The sequence below is a fragment of the Rana temporaria genome, chromosome 2 (assembly GCF_905171775.1).
Source record: "Rana temporaria chromosome 2, aRanTem1.1, whole genome shotgun sequence".
In the NCBI taxonomy this organism is placed as follows: Eukaryota; Metazoa; Chordata; class Amphibia; order Anura; family Ranidae; genus Rana; species Rana temporaria.
The window spans coordinates 212,219,485-212,239,180 of record NC_053490.1 but is presented as its reverse complement, the minus strand read 5'-3'; the positions used below and the strand labels follow the sequence as shown (position 1 = coordinate 212,239,180).

Genomic DNA, 19,696 nt, shown 5'->3' with positions numbered 1-19,696 from the left:
GTACTTACCGTTTTAGAGAGCGATCCGCCGCTTCCGGGTATGGTCTTCGGGACTGGGCGTTCCTATTTGATTGACAGTCTTCCGAAAGGCTTCCCACGGTCGCATCTATCGCGTCACGAGTAGCCGAAAGAAGCCGAACGTCGGTGCGGCTCTATACGGCACCTGCGCACCGACGTTCGGCTACTTTCGAAAAATCGTGACGCGATAAATGCGACCGTCGGAAGCCTGTCGGAAGACTGTCAATCAAATAGGAACGCCCAGTCCCGCAGCCCATACCCGGAAGCGGCGGAGAAGATCGCTCTCTAAAACGGTAAGTACTGCTTTGTTTTTAAAAAAAACTAACCGATTCCCCTAGACAAAATGAGCATGAATCTAATGTTAAAAATTTACATTTCCGGGTGAACCTCCACTTTAAGGTCAAATGAAAACTATATCTATTCATTTCCATATAATGTAAATTTAGAAATTTAGGACTACAATAATAGTGAATACGTTTTTTTCAGCAAAGTTTTTCCTATGTTATTCTTTAAAAAGACGCTATCATTAGGATACATGTATTGCTGCAAAGAAGTATACCCCATGCAGAAATAGAACTATCAGGTATGGCTTCCATTACTGATCTTAAAAGCATTAAACAGTATAAAAAAAAACTAATTTAAGATATGCTAGTAGGAGGGCTAAGACTATGAGACTTTACACCAGCTTTATCATCATCCCAAATGCCGACCCCTTGTTCAAACAAACAGAATTTATCAAGGCTCCCATACAGGGTCCCTATCACTGTTGTGGAGTGAGACAAAATCATTTCAATTCTCTCCCTAAGTGCTGAGAGCAAAGATGGGATTCACTGCCTGTAGGAGATCATCAAAAATCACGAGACACTACAGCACCAAACGACATTATTTCTATAAAGCCTTTGAAAGAATGTTCTGAAACCAATCATTCAAAGAAGGTATTGTTCCGATTTCTCTCAAGCAAGGCATTAACAAACCCCTCCTAAAGAAACCAAACCTTGACCCCAAAGACCCAAATTGCCGAAGACCGATAACAAGCCTTAGCACCATCTCCAAAATTATGGAGAAAGCAGTAGTACAACAGCTACAACACCATCTGGACACCAACAACCTCCTGAACCCACTACAATCGGGTTTTCGCCCAGGCCACTAGACAGAAACTGCACTTCTCAAAATATGGGATGATGCTCTTCAAGCAGCGGACGAAGGAGAATCGTGACTCCTGGTGCAGCTGGACCTAAGTGCAGCTTTTGACACAGTAGACCACAAAACTCTACTCACGCGGCTCACAGAAGTAGGTGAAGTCGCAGACTCAAATCTACCATGGTTCGCATTGTTCCTAGAGAATCGATCACAGACAGTGAAACTAGGAGCCTTCGCCTCACCGTCACATGCGGAGTCCCTCAAAGATCACCCATGTCGCCCGTACTCCACTCCTTACTATCATTAGCAAACAAAACCTGTTCTACCACTCCTACTTGGACGACACTCAACTTTATCTGCCTATCACGAACAAAAAAGACCAATATCATGGATTCGAAAAATGCCTGATATTGATAGATAATTGGATGACAGAGAGCTCCCTCAAACTCAATGGATAAAAAACAGAACTTCTCTTTCTCCACGCAAACCAGAAGACAAAATCTAGAATGACATTGACTCCTCCCACAATCTTTGGACAAACCATCCCCTAAGCACGAAAGTAAAAAGCCTCGGAGTCATCTTTGACTCAGACATGACTATGGACGCACAAATAGAATCAGTGGTCAGCGGATCTCACTATCTTCTCCGCTTGCTGCGTAGACTCATCCCCTTCATCCTGGAAGAAGACACAGCAGTAGGAGTGGGAACAATCATCAATTCCCGACTCGACTACGCAAACTCCCTCTACCTAGGACTACCGAAATACTCGTCTACAAGTCGTCCAGAACACTGCAGCCAGACTGGTAACAGGTAAAAAACCGTGGGAACCAATCTTACCGGTCTTGAGGTCCCTCCACTGGCTAGCTATAAAGGATTGGGTGATATTCAAGACCCTCTGCCTCACTCACAAATGCATGCAAGGAAACGCGCCGCAATACTAATGCGAGAAAATAAAACACTACACCCCAAATCGGGCCTTACGATCAACTAATCAGAACCTCCTCCACATCCCCAAGTCCCGCTACAGATCTAAAGGAGAGTGAAGATTCACAGTCCAAGGACCACGGCTATGGAACGCTCTACCTACAGACATTCGAATGGAAGTGAACCATTGGGTCTTCAGAAAAAAACTTAAGAGACATCTATTCTGAAGTGTGGCTGGACGACGACATTGGATACATCGCCTTGAGGTGATTTAGTTCGCATTTCTAGCGCTATACAAGTTACTCACTTACTCATATGTACAGTCATGGCCAGAAATATTGGAACCCCCGGCATTTGTCCAATAATGCACCACTTCGTTCAGAAAATTGTTGCAATTACAAATGTTTAGGCATTCTCATGCTTTTGTTTTCTTTGGTTTGATAGAAAAAAAATGCAGAAACAAAAATTCAAATCTGCACACATGCCACACAAATATATGGTAGCACACCGCTTGGGATAAATAACTAAACTCAATCACTTCCTGTAACCATCAATGCGTTTTTACACCTCTCTACTCTAATTTTGGACCACTCTTCTTTCGCCAACGGTTCCAGGTCTCTCAGATGGGAAGGGTTTCTTTTTCCAACTGCTTAACTTTTGAGCCCAGTGCCCCATGAGGAAGCGAGATTTTCGCGAAACCGGTCGGGCGGAACATGTGTCGCATCGGATCACCCCCCGTTGATTGCACTATTTCCTACCTAATTGGACGGGTCGTTTTGGTTGGCTTCCGGCCGGAGCTCCAAATTGACATGCCTACAGTATTTTACACTGCATATATGTAAGTGTGTTTTTGTCTTCTTTTTAATAAATGTTATCTACGGTATCACACTATTGTGGCCCTTATGTGTCTTCTATAGTAATCGGGATCCAAGTTTTCCATCTATTGGTTTGAGACGGAGATATACATGAAATTCAGCCTATCTACATTCCAACTACCACAGTGTTAACCTACACGCTTTCTGGGGTCTTCTTTTAATTAAGAGACCGCTGGATATCTGGTAAGCAGATATATTAATCTTATGGTGGAGGCTCTCTGTCTATTGGATCGTCACTGCAGTTTTTGATCAACACCTATGGACTGTTTTTTTCTGTTTCCTTCACTGCACTGGTGATCAGGACTTTCGTTGCTTTTTTAAAGACTATGTTTATTAATTTTCACATCTTGTAACATTCACGGACATTTAATTTTGTCATGATCTTTAGGATCTAATTTTATTCTTCATTTAGCGCATCTTGTTTTTCTTTTTTATGTAACCACTGTACAATATTCACAGTAAGGTGCAGCTTTACCTACATTTATTTGTTCACATATGTGTACCACTTATGAGCATTGGTCTGTTCATTTTTTTATATTTATTAGCGCAGTTGCTCCCACATAATTTTTTCCACATTACATACAGTATACTGTAATCTTATAGATTACAGTACTGTATGTTAAAAAATACACATCCCCTTTGTCCCTAGTGGTCTGCCCAGTGCCCTACATGTACTTTTGTATAATAAAAACTGTTCTTTCTGCCTGGAAACTGGAGATTGTCCATAGCAACCAAAAAGTGTCCCTTTACATCAAAAGTGGTTTTAGAGCAGCTAGAAAACAGCGATAATAACTTATAATCACTTGCAGAATTGAGCTATAGCGATTTGTCAGGAAATTCGAATAAAAGAATAAAAGTAATGACAGCGACAATTCTGCAACTGAGCAAATTTCAGTGATTTTGAGTTTATTACATTATTGAATAATTTTTATTATATTTATATTATTATTTGTTATAATTATTTTTAATTATTTATTATATTATAATTTATGATTTTGTTTTTCAAACTTTTTCATACCCGGGATGCCTACTAGACTCTTGTTTGGACAGATTTAAGTGAGTTATTCCTAAGAATTACAGGCCTACAGTATAAAACACCAAATTTCCTTGCAAAATAATGGTACCGCTTTCAGTACCTAAAATCTGAAATAATCATACCGCCAGGGAGGTTAACTGGTTGCTGGTGTAATTTCAATATTGTCAGCACCTATTACTTGATACAAGTGAGTTTAAAGGGGTTGTAAAGGTAAAAAATGTTTTCCCTAAATAGCTTCCTTTACCTTAGTGCAGTCCTCCTTCACTTACCTCATCCTTCGATTTTGCTTCTAAATGTCCTTATTTCTTCTGAGAAATCCTCACTTCCTGTTCTTCTGTCTGTAACTACACGCAGTAGTGGGAGGCTTTCTCCCTGGTGTGTAGAAAGCCTCTTGAGGGGGGAGGGGGCGAGCAGGAGTGTCAGAACACCCACTAACACACAGCTCCTTTCTGCAAAGTACAGAGCGTCCTGACCCTCCTGCTTGCCCCCTCCCCCCTCAAGAGGCTTTCTCCACACCAGGGAGAAAGCCTCCCATTACTGCCTCCTAATACAGACAGAAGAACAGGAAGTGAGGATTTCTCAGAGGAAATAAGGACATTTAAAAGCAAAATCGAAGGATGAGGTAAGTGTAGGAGGACTGCACTAAGGTAAAGGAAGCTATTTAGGGGAATTTTTTTTTACCTTTACAACCCCTTTAACTACAAATTACAGAAGCATCACAGACTTGGAATGCAATTATTGGCTTTGTGTTTATCCACTTTTTTTGTGTCATACCAATACAAACAAAATAAACATGAGAATGCCTAAACATTTGTAATTGCAACAATTTTCTGGGGAAGTGGTGCATTATCTGACAGAAATTCTGGGGTACCATTATTTTTGGCCATGACTGTATTCTATGCACAGTTTCTCTTAAAGCAGAACTTCACTTTCTCATTAACATTGACTATTTTTAAACTATATTATATTTACTTATTTTGGACCTTTTTTTTTAACATTTCTTCAGTTGCTTCCTGGTTTCCAGGCCTAAGCAAATTATGTCATACATCCCAAGAATCTTAAGGAGGAAAGGAGGGGTTTTCTCTGCTAAGCACACCCTCCTGCCTTCATGCCTGAACTCCGGGTAGATGAATTTCAGGAAGTAAAGGCTACATGAATCTGCCCTTACTCAAGCTGGTCACCGACAAAAATACTAGGTGGTGTTTTTCAAAGTGATTTCTCAGCAAAATAAATCATGGAGACGTGGATGAATGGGCGAGATTGCTTTAAATATTAAAAATAAATAAAATTATTTTTTAATTCATTTTGTTCTTTCTGTAGTGATGCCCAAATATTATACAGTATATACAATTTTAGAAAGGCTTCTATTTCATTTGTAAATAATGTAATTGTCCTGTGTACCAGACATATTATTATACAACGTTTTTTAAAGTGACAAATTGCAGAATAAATTGTACACTTTTGATGAGCCATTGGCTGCCTTATCTTACAGATAGAACAAATATTGGCTATCATAATAGTAATGGAAACCTGGCTTTGTTTTACTGTGCCTACTTACTAAATCCCATTACTTCCTCACAGTCAATGAAACTTGTCCTGACAATGTAACCAACCCTTTCAGAGGTCAGAAAAGGCATTTTGCATATTTCTCTCATGACAGGTTTACTTTTAGTTAAAGACAATTCTTTCTGAAGAATTACAACTTGTTAATGGAAATACAAAAAAGACATTATACAAAGTTGTATTAAACAGTCAGCCCCCGTACACACGACCGAGTTTCTAAGGCAGAATTCAGCCAGAAACTCGATCGGAGCCGTATTCTGACGAGAAACCCGGTCGTGTGTACACTTTTGGCCGAGGAAACCGATGAGGAACTCGTCGAGCCAAATAAAGAACATGTTCTCTTTTTCCTCGTTAGTCAATGGCCACGTACATACGTCCGAGAAACTCGACGGGCAAAACCCATCGTTTTGCTCGTCGAGTTCCTTGTGAAGCCGCCGAGGATCTCGGCAAGCCAAGTTTCCTCATTGACTAACGAGAAAATAGAGAACATGTTCTCTATTTGGCTCGACGAGTTCCTCGTCGGTTTCCTCGGCCAAAAGTGTACACACGACCGGGTTTCTCGGCAGAATACGGCTCCGATCGAGTTTCTGGCTGAATTCTGCCGAGAAACTCGGTCGTGTGTACGGGGCCAATGAGGAAACTTGGCTCGCCGAGATCCTCGGCGGCTTCACAAGGAACTCGACCGTCGAGTTTCTTGGACGTGTGTACGGGGCCTCAGGGTATTTTGAAATATGTGTGGCACATTGCAATCTGCTGGAACACCACCCAAAACAGATATTGCCATAAATAATAGATCTAAGCTGAGTTAACCACTGGCACCTTACATCACTTGGGGACTTTAGTGAGGAGCTTGCAATAGTCAGTCATTCCATTGGATTTTTAATAAACCTTTCACGTTCTCCTAAGATGTGCACTGTGCATTATATATACATATTACTTTTCACTAAGTACTATCCTATTTTTAACTAACCTAATAAGGGCTTTAATGGAATTCTGAAGCTCAAAACTTATACATCAGTGTATTTGTTGAGGTTGTAAGTGTGTAATAATATAATGCTATATTTTTTTTGCAGCTACTGTATATATTGGGTATAGTTATATATTTTCTATATTTGAAAAAAGTATCTAATTGTGATTTCTTCTCAGTTACTTGCACCAGCAGTCTTCTTTTGGATTTCCACTGTATGATTGAACCTTTGCAACAGAAACTCAATCACTTTTGATAGTATAAAATATAACTACCACTTAAACTCCCTAGCCTAGCTGTATTTTTATATACCGTATTTATCGGCGTATAACACAAACCCCAATTTAAGAGGGAAGTTTCGGGAGAAATTTTTTATTTTTTTAACAAACCACTTTGAAGCAAAATAATGGTCAGTGAGCATCAATGCAGCCTGATTAGTGCCCATCTGCAGCCTCAATGCAGCCTGGTCTGTGCCCATCTGCAGCCTCAATGGAGCCTTATCTATGCCCATCTGAAGCTTCAGTGCAGCCTGATCTATACCCATCTGCAGCCTGATCTTTGCCCATCTGCAGCATGATCTGTGCCCATCTGCAGCCTGATCTTCGCCCATCTGCAGCATGATTAAGCCTTACCGTCACTCAATGCAGGAAATCACGGAGCCGTCATCTCCTGTTTACTCATCTCTCAGGTGGCAGTCACATACACAGTCCCGCCTCTGACATCGGCATTGGACCAGCTCCTGTGATAGACAGAACACTGGTCCAATGCCGGTGGTGGTGGCGGGACTGTGTGTGTGTGATGTGAGAGCCGAAAAAGAGCCGAGGGGAGAGGAGATGATGGCTCGGTGAACTCTGGATGAGGCCTGGTTCAGCATGGAACGCACTTATGGGGAACACTTCCGGGAGGGGGGTCACACAGGAGAAGCAAGATGCTGATTGGGCTACGCGCTCAGAGCCACTTCTCCTTCTATTGGCCTCTATTGGCTCCTTCTATTAGTCAACCCCTTGCTTCTCCTGTGTGACCCCCTCCTGGAAGTGTTCCCTGGAAGTGCGTTTCATGCGGAACCAGGCCTCTACCTGATGGCCACAGGACAAGCCTGAGGAAAACAGACTTGGCATCCTCTACATCTGTGCAGCCCATGGACCCATGACGGGGACTACAGGATCTTTATAAATGAGCCTTCCTTTGCTTACCTTCCTGTATGTGTGATTGATATTTGTGTCATTAAAAGAATCTTTTAATTCGTTTTAATTTATTCATTTTTATCGATGATAATACTGTTCTGCCTTTCCACGCATTTGATTGTTCAATTACTGCCTTGAATTTCGTTGGCCTTGACATGTGTTTTGTTAACTGACTTCTGATTGATTGGCATACTACTGTGTATGCCGAATGGTGAAATCTACTGAGAATCCTACATTGTATACGTAGACTACCACCATATATATTACAGTCGAGGATACGTTCTGTGTATGTTTTATACTGCTTTTGATAATATGGCTTCCTTATACGATTTTATTTGTTCCGTTTTGTTGTGTGGAGATTGAAAATGCCTTAATAAAAATATTGAAACAGAAAAGAATCTTTTAATACTGCACTTTTTTCTCTACCCTTTCTTGTACATACTGGCCCGGATTCAGAAAGATGAGCGCATCTTTCTGCGGGCGTAACGTATCTCCGATACGTTACGCCGCTGTAACTTTGGGCGCAAGTTCCGTATGCAGAAAGAACTTTCGCCCTTAGTTACGGCGGCGTAAGGTATGTGTGGCGGCGTAAGCCCGCCTAATTCAAATGGGGATGTTGGGGGTGTGTTTTATTTAAATTTCACTTGACCCCGCGTGTTTTAATTTTTTTTTGAACGCCGCATGCACTGTCCATAAAGTATCCCAGTGTGCATTGCTCCAAAGTACGCCGCAAGGACGTATTGGATTCAACGTGAACGTAAATGACGTACAGCCCTATTCGCGAACGACTTACGCAAACGACGTAACATTTTCAAAACTTAACATTAGCTACGCCTCATATAGCAGGGGAAACTTTACGCCAAAAAAAGCCTGACGTAAACAACGTAAAAAATGCGCCGGCGGGACGTACGTTTCTGAATCGGCGTTAATACCTAATTAGCATATTCCTTGCGTAACTATACGGAAGTGCCACCTAGCGGCCAGCGTGAATATGCAGCCTAAGATACGACGGTGTAAGACACTTACACCAGTCGGATCTTAGGGAAATCTATGCGTAACTGATTCTCTGAATCAGGCGCACACGGCCCACACTCAGAGATACGACGGCGTATCAGGAGATACGCCGTCGTATCTCCTATCTGAATCCGGGCCACTGTATATAAGAAGCCAGTGTATGATCCATTTGTTTCCACTTATCACTGAAATATTTTTAGGGTACATTTAAAGCGGAGTTCCAGCCACAATTTCACTTTTTAAATATAAATACCCCTGTAATACACAAGCTTAATGTATTCTAGTAAAGTTAGTCTGTAAACTAAGGTCTGTTTTGTTAGGTTGTTACAGCATTTAGACACTTTATAAAATAGAAATTGACTGGGGCCATCTTAAGTGTGGGCATCATGAATCCAGACTGTATGACTTCCTGGATTTCAGCCTTGCAGATCTCGCACATGCTCAGTGCTGCACAAGCAGTGTAATAGGTTTCAGATCAGGTTTCAGCACCTGTACTGTCCAAGTCACATGATTCTTCGAGACTGGGGAGTGCACAGACTCCTGGAAAGTTACACCCACTACATTCCCAGGAGTCTGTGCGGTGTAGGTTAGGAAGCTTAAGCACCTAGGTGCAGGAAGAGGGAAGATTAACTATTCTGCCTAGCAACAACACTTTGAAGGCATTTAAAAAAAAAAAAAAATTCTTAAAGGACTAATGACATTTTTTTAAAACTACTGATGTAATGTTATATTTATGGGTGGAACTCCACTTTAAGATTGAAAGTGTGTCCAAATCTAATAACAACATTTTTATATATTACAGTTTACTAGTCACCAAGTTTGGTGGCTGCCTTTTGTTTTTCAGGCTTTTTTCTTTTTTTTACCTGGTTATTTCTTCAGTACCTCTGAAGACGTCAAGTAATGACGAAACATGTAATGTGGAATAGGACGATGTAGACATGCCTCTCTACCATGATTTATTTGTCACGCAGATACGCTTGCTTTTATCATCTGAAATGTGAGTGCATTTAAGTTTATTAAAGTTGTTTTATAAAACCTATTACACTATTGCGACTCTCTTTATCCTTTGAGGGAAAGATTGATTTATGCACTTCTCACTGCTGTCGATCTGAGCTCCTTGCTCCAGGATTGGGCAGTCAGGGTGCTCGTATTACTAGGAGAAGTATTTGGTTTAGGAGCCTGATGGACGTTTCGGCTTTCTCTTACATGCAAGGTTGACGCTTTATAATTTAAGAGTTAACGTTTTTTGGTAAGCAGGATTGCCCCTTCATGCACGGAGGTGATGAGTGCATTCTATTTGTATTCTATTTTCTATCTTTCCATCTTTGCTGGTGACAGGATATCATCTCTATTGTTTTATGATCTTCTGTCGGCAGACAGTTATTGACTTTTAGGACTTTTGGCTGGCACTGCATTTTTCTGTTTTTATATTGTATGTGGGTATTATCAAGTTTATTGGTGCTGGCAGCCAGTCGTACCGACATTTACATCTTCCTAAACAAAGCGCAAATATTTCAGTACAGCAATTAAATCTTAGGGGGACAACTCAGTGTACTGTATCTATGGAGAAGCAGCCTTGCCACCCTATAACAGGAAGTATATTAAGACTATGGAACTCAGACAGGGCTAATGACAATACTAAAAATGTCAGTCTAACATTATCAGATCACTACAGGAAGTTAGAAGCTCACAGGATTTCTGTCAGGTTCAACTTTTTTTACACTTATTAAGTAGTGTTTATTTAATAGACCTAAATAAAGTATAACATGGTGTCTTAAAAACCTGTTGTGTTGTTTGGAAAAGTGTTTGATAGGAGATATTTATCTCCATGGTCCCTGAAAGCGTAACTCCACATTTTGTTGAGAAAAAAAAAAAACAATCCCCTCTGGGTTAATAATGTACATTGCAGGGATTTTTACAAACATTGTAGCAGATTGCTACTTTTTGTTGCTGTTTGTTTCACCAGACTCATATACTCATGAATAGGAGGGTCTGGTTCATTATAATGTGTTAGTGCTTTTTCTGTGTTCCATTGACCATAGTTTGTAATTAGATGTATCTCATCAAAACTGAAAGCAGTAATAAACCCAAAACCAAAAATTTAATTTTTGGGATAAAGGTTTTATGTAAATAAATATAAGCTGATCATTGTAAGCACCCCTGTCAGAGTTAAATGGTTTGTCTCATCACTGTATGTGTTACATCTGTAGGAAAGCGTGTTCTTTTGAAAAACAACAGACTTACTGTCAGGATCACCAGATGAAAACAAAAGAAAGAAAGACTAAAAAAAGAAAAAAAATGCAGCCATCGCTTATAGGAATTGGTAAGCTGCACTAAAATATATGATTGCTTTGGGATTTGAAACCGCCTAAAATTCCTATTCCAGGGAATGCCTAAAGTCTCAGTTGTATCTTAGTGCAAACTTCTGGGAAAATCAGTGAGCCAATCGCACAAATGGAAAATTACACTTTTGGAGGCCTTCAGGTTGCTGAATCGCATTGAGCTTTACAGAAAATTACAGTGCTGCAGGTTGAAAAGAAAAGGTAATTCAATAACATTAACCACCTCAATACCGCACGCCATCATATGTCGTCCTGGTTTTGAGGTGGGGATATCTGAATGATGCCTGCAGCTACGGGCATCATTCAGATATCCTTCTTTTCTGCCGGCGATTCTGCGCACCATAAGAACGATCATAGCGCCAGTTCTTATAGGCGATGGGAGGGGACGCCCCCCCCCTTCTGCTGCCATCTGGTGCTTCTCCGGGCTCTCCCGTGCCATCAGGGGCCCGAAGAACGAATCAGCTGGCGCCGGCTCACGATGATAGACATTTCCGGTGACCGTATGGTCAGCGGTCATCTCTATGACCGTCAAAAGGCATCACACCCGGGTACCCGGAAGTAAACAAAGCTGAAATCGCTTTTGTCTGTTTTTTGGCCGTGGCATGTTGTTTTGTGATCAACTTTTAATAAACCAGGATTTTTTTGGAGTGCGGCTGTCCCAATCTTCTTTCCTCAAGCCTGCAAAGCTGCAATCGCGGCTGTCGGCATGAGATCAGTGAATTGTTTTTCACAATCTCATGCTTTCAAGCCTGGAGGAGAGATGCGGGGTCTTATTGACCCTGCATCTCTCCATAAAGAGGACCTATCACAGTGATTCCTATTACAAGGGATGTTTACATTCCTTGTAATAGGAATAAAAGTGATAAAAAAAAAAACATGTAAAAAAAGGTGCAAAAAAAATTAAGTAAAAAAAATATATATTAATATATATATTTTTTAAACACCCTTATCCCCGGTAGCTCGCACTCAGAAGCGAACACACACATAAGTCCCGCCCACATATGTAAACGCCGTTCAAACGCCACATGTGCAGTATCTCCGCGTGCGTTAGAGTGTGTGCAACAATTCTACCATGAGACCCCCTCTGTAACTTTAAACTGGCAACCTATAAAAAAAATTTAAAGCGTCGCCTATGGAGATTTTTAAGTACCAAAGTTTGGCACCATTCCATGATTGTGCGCAATTTTAAAGCGTGACAAGTTATGTATCTATTTACTCAGCGTAACATCATCTTTCACATTATACAAAAAAATTGGGCTAACTTTACTGTTTTGTTATTTTTTAATTTATGAAACCGTTAAAAAAAAAAAAGGCATTTGAAAAAATATTGCGCAAATATCGTGCGAGATAAAAGTTGTAATGACCGCCACTTTATTCCCTAGGGCACAGGTGTCAAACACAAGGCCCGCAGGCCGAATCTGGCCCTCCAGACCATTTTATGTGGCCCTCGTACCTCTCCTGCAGCTGCAAAAGAGCTCCAGTCCTCCTCTGGTCCTATTCCAGACCTTTACTTTCTGCTTTCAAGCAATGCATCCAGCTTCTTCCCAACAGAAGCATAAGGAAAGGGGGTGCACTGTGATGTAACGGAGGGTGGGGGACTCAACTCTTGACATCTAGATTTTGCACTTTCCAGTTTTGGTAACTCAGCCCCAATGTGTTATCTCAGAGAGTGAGAGATATGCTGGACTGTGGCCGCTTGATGGATGTGAGTGTGATAGGAACCTTTTTTATAAACTGCTGCCATTCCAGAAAAGGACATTACCTGGAACACATGACTTCATGACTTTGTTCAGGATGTGAAATAAATAGGGTTCAGTCAAGCAGAAGTTTGCTTCATCTTACATACTGTACATTTACTTTGTGGTTGGAGGCCTGTATGCTTTGTGTTTCATTGCCCTCTAATAAACAACCTTTTTTGTTAAAGAAAGTTGATTTTGTGCCTCTCCTTTGAGCTTAGCTCCCACACAGGCAAATAACAAAAGGTAATTGTTGGGCCTCATTCACACTGGCACTCCTGCATTTAGCTTTCCTAAAAGCAGGAAAAGTCACTTGGGAAGTATAGACAACTTGTATGCCTCCCAGAACACCCTATACTACAGTTATATGTTTCTGGTGCACTCAGTCACATTTTCATGCATTTAGAGTTTCTAATCAGATCCATTGATGCACAAAATTAAATTTTCTCTAAACGCAGTTAAACTGATACCACCTAAATGCAGGTAAACGCTCAATGTGAATGGAACCAGCGAAAAATAATTACATGTGCTTATATGTGTTTTTTTGTAGGTATCCTCTAAATGTATATAAATGCAGCTTTGACAGTTCCAGTGCGAACAAGGCCTTGGAGATTACATTCACTTTAATTTATACAGAAAAAGTGCTAACTATGATGGAAAGTCCTAAATATCATAAGGCTGCATTCAAACCTGAGCGTTTTCAGCTCGTAAAACGCTCATCTCAAAAGTTCCAAAACGCCCAACAAGCAAAACCGCATTAATTTCAATGGCACCTGTTCACATATGAGCGTTTTGTCGCCTGAAGCAAAATGCCTGAAGCTCAAAAAAGTACATGAGCTTCTTTTTTGGCAGATTACAAGCGTTTTTGGCCCCATAGACTTCAATAGCCTGACTGGAGCTGGAAAACGCTTGTTAAACGCCCAGAAAAATGCTCAAATCGCATCTCTCCACCCTGAATTGCCTTACCTTCTTCTCCCCCCAGTGCTTAAATTGGCTAAAGAAAAATACTAGAAGCTGTGAAAACGCTTGTAATACACTTCGTAAACACTTTGAAAAAGCTTGTAAAAAATCTGCAAAAAAAAAATCAAAAAAAGCCAGAAAACGATACGTTTGAATGCAGCCTAAATCTTTCTTACTAACTGGACTAAATAGGAAATTACCACAAATGTTTGTGTCAAATTACTGTTATTTGCATGGTACAGATTCAGATGAGAAACTTATTATGATACATACCATTTGTTTTCGATTTTCTACTAGATGAATTCCAATAATGCCTAAAAAAGATCCAAAGCCGAGCTGAGAAAGAAAAAAGAAAATTGGAAATCTGAAAAATATAACTTAGTTATACATTACAAAATTGTTACAAATGTCATTATACTTTTTGGCATTTACCATAACTTGTCGCTCATAGCTAAAGTAGCCACATTCCTTGTATCCATGCCAATGATCTGCCTGAACTTGTGAGTGACACAATTTCTGATGATTTCTAAGCTTGTGTATACTTACTGTACTGTATAAGTATGCAATTTTAATGTATGTCTAGAATCACATTTAAATTGTATGTTGTAATCATAATATTACATTTTCTATAGCAGTATGTGGTAAGGATGTAGCTATAGCCATAGCAGTTCAAGTGATTTTTGTGAGGACCAAAAATGCAGGGGGGCCAGCACTGCTTGGCTACAAAGTTAATTGATGCAGACAACAATACCAAAAAAAAAATTGATGAAAAGTAAAAAGAAGAAGAAATTGACATTGATAAAATGAATGTGTAAAAAATATTTGGGAGTCTTTGCAATTACTATTATAGAAGAATAGCCTTTGAAATGGAGATTAGAGAGGCAGAGGCCCCCTTAATGGTTTTGTTATGGTCCCCTAACAATGTTACTGGAACAAGAATTGAAAGGAAATCTATTTCATAAGGAACATATTCAGCAATAAATTCATGTTGTTCATACTACAGCTCAAGTCCTGCGGGAACGGCATTCCTATACTTCTTCCACAGCAGGAACGTTGTTCCCATTGTCATCAATGCGCGCCCGTCCCCCCTCCCTTGGTCCGCCTATTCCTCCTCCTCCAGCGGCCGCCGCAACAAAGTCCCGACTCTAGTGATGGGGTGCAGTTCACCCTAGCACCTGCAGAGGTGGGGGAGCCAAAGTGCCATAATGCTCCCTTCCATCCTCCCTCTCCTCGTTTGTTTCACACATGAGTCGGGCTGTCTGCTTGTCTTCCTGGACTCATGTGAACCTGAGTTGTAAGGTACATGAGCTATCTGCACAACCCCCTCTCCCCCTGAATTCTTTTTTCTTTGCCTCTACTTCTCTCTCATTTCTTACCCCCCTGCAAACTGAGGGGGGTGATTGTGCAGACTGGGGGAAGGGGGGGAATAATTGTGCAGACTGGGGGGGGGGGGTAATTGTGCAGACTGAGGGAAGGGGGGGTAATTGTGCAGACTGGGGAAGGGGGGTAATTGTGCAGACTGGGGAAGGGGGGTAATTATGCAGACTGGGGGGTTGTGCAGACTGGGGGAGGGGGGGTTATTGTGCAGACTGGGGGAAGGGGGGGTAATTATGCAGACTGGGGGAAGGGGGTGTAATTGTGCAGACTGGGGGAAGGGCGGGTAATTGTGCAGACTGGGGGGTAATTGTGCAGACTGGGGGAAGGGGGGTAATTGTGCAGACTGGGGGAAGGGGGGTAATTGTGCAGACTGGGGGAAGGGGGTAATTGTGCAGACTGGGGGGTAATTGTGCAGACTAGGGGAGGGGGGATTTTGCAGACTGGGCGGGTAATTGTGCAGACTAGGGGGAGGGGGTTCAGCAGACTGGGAGGTAATTGTGCAGACTGGGGAGAGGGGGTAATTGTGCAGACTAGGGGAGGGGGGTAATTGTGCAGACTAGGAGAGGGGGGTAATTGTGCAGACTGGGGGAGGTGGGCTTGTGCAGACTAGGGGTACGGGGGTAAGAGGGGTATTGAACAGACTAGGGGGAGTTGTGCAGAATGGGAAGGGGTGGAGAACTGAGAGCAGTGCAGAGGAAACTCACATTTTTTTTGCTGAAATGACTGTTTACAGGGTATAGAGACATAATAGTTAACTGATTCATTTTAAAATTGATTAAAAATAAATAAAAATCAATCATATAATGTACCTACAGTTTAGTTTTTGCATGTTATCCTGCCTGTGTGCATGTACAGAGCCATAGAGCAGTGATGGTTTGGAAAATGAAACTAGAATCTCCCAGTACTGTGGTCCTCAGGAAACAGACAACCAGGAAGTGCCCAGAACAGAGAAGAATTACAGCAACATCAGAGCAAAAACGAACAATGAGGACATGAAACCAGGACTGCAGTAAGGTAAAGGAAGCTATTTAGCCAAAAAATGTTTTTCCTTTAGTGACCCTGTAATGCATCCTATGCATTAAGGTGAAAACACATCTGATGCTTAGTGACCCCCTAGGCCCCCTGTTAACTTACCTGAGCCATCGAAAGTCATTTTGGCCCGGTCTTCTCGGCTCTTCATTGGATAGATTGATAGCAGCGCAGTCTTTGGCTCGCACTGCTGTCAATCAAATCCAATGACGTGGGGGCCGGGGGGCCGGGCCGAGTCCGACATTCGTGTCTATGGACGCAAATGCAGGACTTGGGAGCGCGCCCGCAAGCTAACCCCCTTGGGAAAGCGCTTCCCAGGGGGGTAAGCTGATGCGAGGAGGAGCCGAGACAGATGCCGAGGGACCCCAGAAGACGAGGATCGGGGCCACTTTGTGTAAAAATAGATGCACAGCGGAGGTAAGTATTGTTATTTTTTTTAAAAACATTCAAACCTATAGTATCACTTTAACTAAACTTTCTGTGCCATTTCAATGGAGCAGGAAACTGTCGGAAGTGGTGTGCACCGCATTTACTAAATAGCGCTGTTTTAGGTCTATCAGCACCACCCACACCAGTTTCTATTTCAGAGTGAAAAAATAACTTCTGCAGGGGTGCAACTAACTAACAAGGGAATGCAGCAGTTTTCCATTTAAAAAACTGCTGTGGATCCCCCCAGGTATAATCTTGTCATAGAGGATGTGCGCTGACAGTTTGCATCTCTCTCTTTGATCGTCCAGTGATTACACTATGCAAGCAAAACCTGCGGGGCTAGCAACTCTGCATGCAACTCAAGCTCTCCTGTTCTCTGTGCTCTGTCTATCATAGCAGTGGCAGAACAGAGAACTGATTGTTTCTAATTAATAAAGGGGCTTGCACCACTTCTGTTAATTAGAAGCAGCGTCTTCTCCATTTTTTATGTCTGGAAGTGTGGTGCAAGCATTGTGCTTGTAACACTCCTTGGTAATTTCTCCCATTATGCCTATATCATTGCAATCAGTTTAAATCAGGGGTCTCAAACTGGAGGCCCTCCAGCTGCTGCGAAACTAAAAGTCCCATGAGGCATTGCAAGGCTGACAGTTACAAGCATGACTCCCACAGGCAGAGGCATGATGGCACTTGTAGTTTTCGCAACAGCTGGAGGGCCACCCGTTTGAGACCCCTGGTGTACAACATATACAGATAAACAGTATTTGTGAATACTTTGATCAAATTATAAACACAAAACTGAGAATTAGAACTTACAATGATCCCTGGATAGTAGCCTCCAACTGTTACGTTCTCTGTCCTAGTGGTTGCAGCAAGGCCAATTATCAGTATAAAAAGTGATACCACAAGAAGAGCGATGGTAAACCACAGGGATGTCTTCTTTCTTTTAGCAAAGTGGCCTACAATTTAATTTGGAATTACAGTCAACTTTTAAAAATCGAGAGACAACAATACTTATCCACTTTTTGAACAATAGATTGGCAGCCATAAATATGTATTTAATAAGGGAAAAAAAACATGACTTTTCAGAAATCATCTTTCACTGAACTGACTACAGTAAACAGACATTGTGTTGGCTATGTGCATAATCTTTGCAGTTTAAGCTTCCTTAAATTTTTACTTTTGGCACAATTAAAAGACATACGGTATATGATGAAGTCTGTTACTACCATTACCACAACAGTTTTTCTTTTTTTTCTGAGTTCTTCCAGGACATTACAAGTTATTACAAGTTAATCCTTGCAATTGATCCAGTCTTTTTCAATTTCCTGTAATAGGGTGACAATGCAGTAAAATTGCACAGCAATGTTGCTACCCTGTAAATACAGTAGTCTTAGATGGAAACATAGTTTTAAATTGACATTGGATAAGAAATAAACAAATGAATGCCCAACTACAAGCTAAAATGTTTATGCAATTACAGCAACAACAGTTTTCCTTTAGGATTTTTTTTTAAAACATAGAATAAAAGCTGACCGATTTAATCACCCCTGTGAGTGTTAAATGATTTGTCCCAACTCTGTAAGTGACACTTTTACTGGATAGCTACATAGCTTGGCCTGGTAAATACAGCAAAAAAAAAAACTATACTGACAGGATCAACACATAATAAAACTATGTTGCAGGTTTTATTACATGGTAATCTATGCCAATAGTTTCTCTTTAAGCTTAGGCGCCCCTAACTGTTGCTAATTAACAGTTGTAGTTTTCCTAAAAATCGACAGAACTGTCAGTTTTTTAGTGCCAGTGTTTCATTTAGAGACCTGTTTTTTTTCCTGTAGCCCCTTTCATTTCTTTCTAGCTGGGAGTTTGACAATTAAGAGAAGAATTTGATTCACTGCGGGCAACACACAATGTTTGTCATTTAAAATGTAGCTAGTATATAACAATGCATTTCATAATCATGCACTGCAATTCATAACAAAAAAAAAAATCGGACACTTGACCCAACCTGGTCCTTGAATGAATCACTTCTTTCTAATGCACTTCAACAGACTCATGTTCACTCACACATTCTAGATTATCTAAAGCCTCGTACACACGCTCGGTTTTCTCGGCAAGAACCAGCAAGAAAACTGCTGGCAGACCTATGGCCTCGTACACACGACCGTTTTCCTCGAAAGAATCCATCAAGAAACTTGGTGGCAGAGCTTTTTTGCCGAGGAAAACGGAACTCGACGAGAAAAAAAGAGAACAAGTACTCTTTTTCCTCGTCGGGAGTCTCAATTTCCTCGTCGTGTTTCTCGTGGGCTGGTTTTCGACGAGAAAAACGTTCGTGTGTATGCTTAGAAACCCGCACATGCTCAGAATAAAGTATGAGATGGGAGCGCACCTTCGGTAAAAGTAGGGTTTGTAATGGAGATAGCACATTCGTCACGCTGGAGCAGACTGAAAAGCGCGAATTGTCTCTCACCAAACTTTTACTTAACACGCAGTAACATGAGATTAGCAAAAGCAGCCCCAAGGGTGGCGCAAGTGGAATCAAACTTCCCCTTTATAGTGCCGTTGTACGTGTTGTACGTCACCGTGTTTAAGAATGACGAGATTTTGTCTTGACAGTGTGTACGCAAAGAAAGCTTGTCAAGATTCTCGACAGGAAAACGATGTTTCATTTACGACGAGTTCCTCGGTCGTGTGTACTAGGCTTTCAGGTTTCTCGTCTGGAAATCTGGCCAGAATCTCGACGAGAAAAATAGAGAACCTGCTCTCTATTTTCTCTGGTCAAGATTCTTTTCGGCCTGTTTCCCGACGAGAAACCCGAGAGTGTGTATAATTACCTGTCGCCGTGGAAACCTGCTCATGCTCTAAATGACTTAGGCCTTGTACTCACGACCGGATCTGTGCGCTGGAAACTGTCTGCCGGACAGTTTCCGGCGTACAAGGCTGATTTTTGTTTGGTTCCGCTGGCTTGTACACACCAGCGGACCAAATTACCGTCGTACCGGAACGCGTGCACGTAAACTACGTACGACGTCACTATAAAGGGGAAGACCAAACTTAATGGCGCCGCCCTCTGTTCCTCTTTTGCTAGTTACGGGTTTGCTCG

General features: G+C 41.5%; 1 protein-coding gene across 1 annotated transcript in view; it reads right to left on the bottom strand.

Moving 5' to 3' along the window:
- TMEM255B (transmembrane protein 255B) overlaps nt 1–19,696 on the bottom strand; it is a 116,550-nt gene that overhangs the window by 77,843 nt on the left and 19,011 nt on the right. Inside the window, exons 2-3 of the mRNA XM_040336368.1 lie at nt 17,407–17,549; nt 14,032–14,094 (exon numbers count right to left, since the gene is read on the bottom strand). Of these exons, the coding sequence (XP_040192302.1) occupies nt 14,032–14,094; nt 17,407–17,549 (206 nt within the window). The remainder of the gene's footprint in view (nt 1–14,031; nt 14,095–17,406; nt 17,550–19,696) is intronic.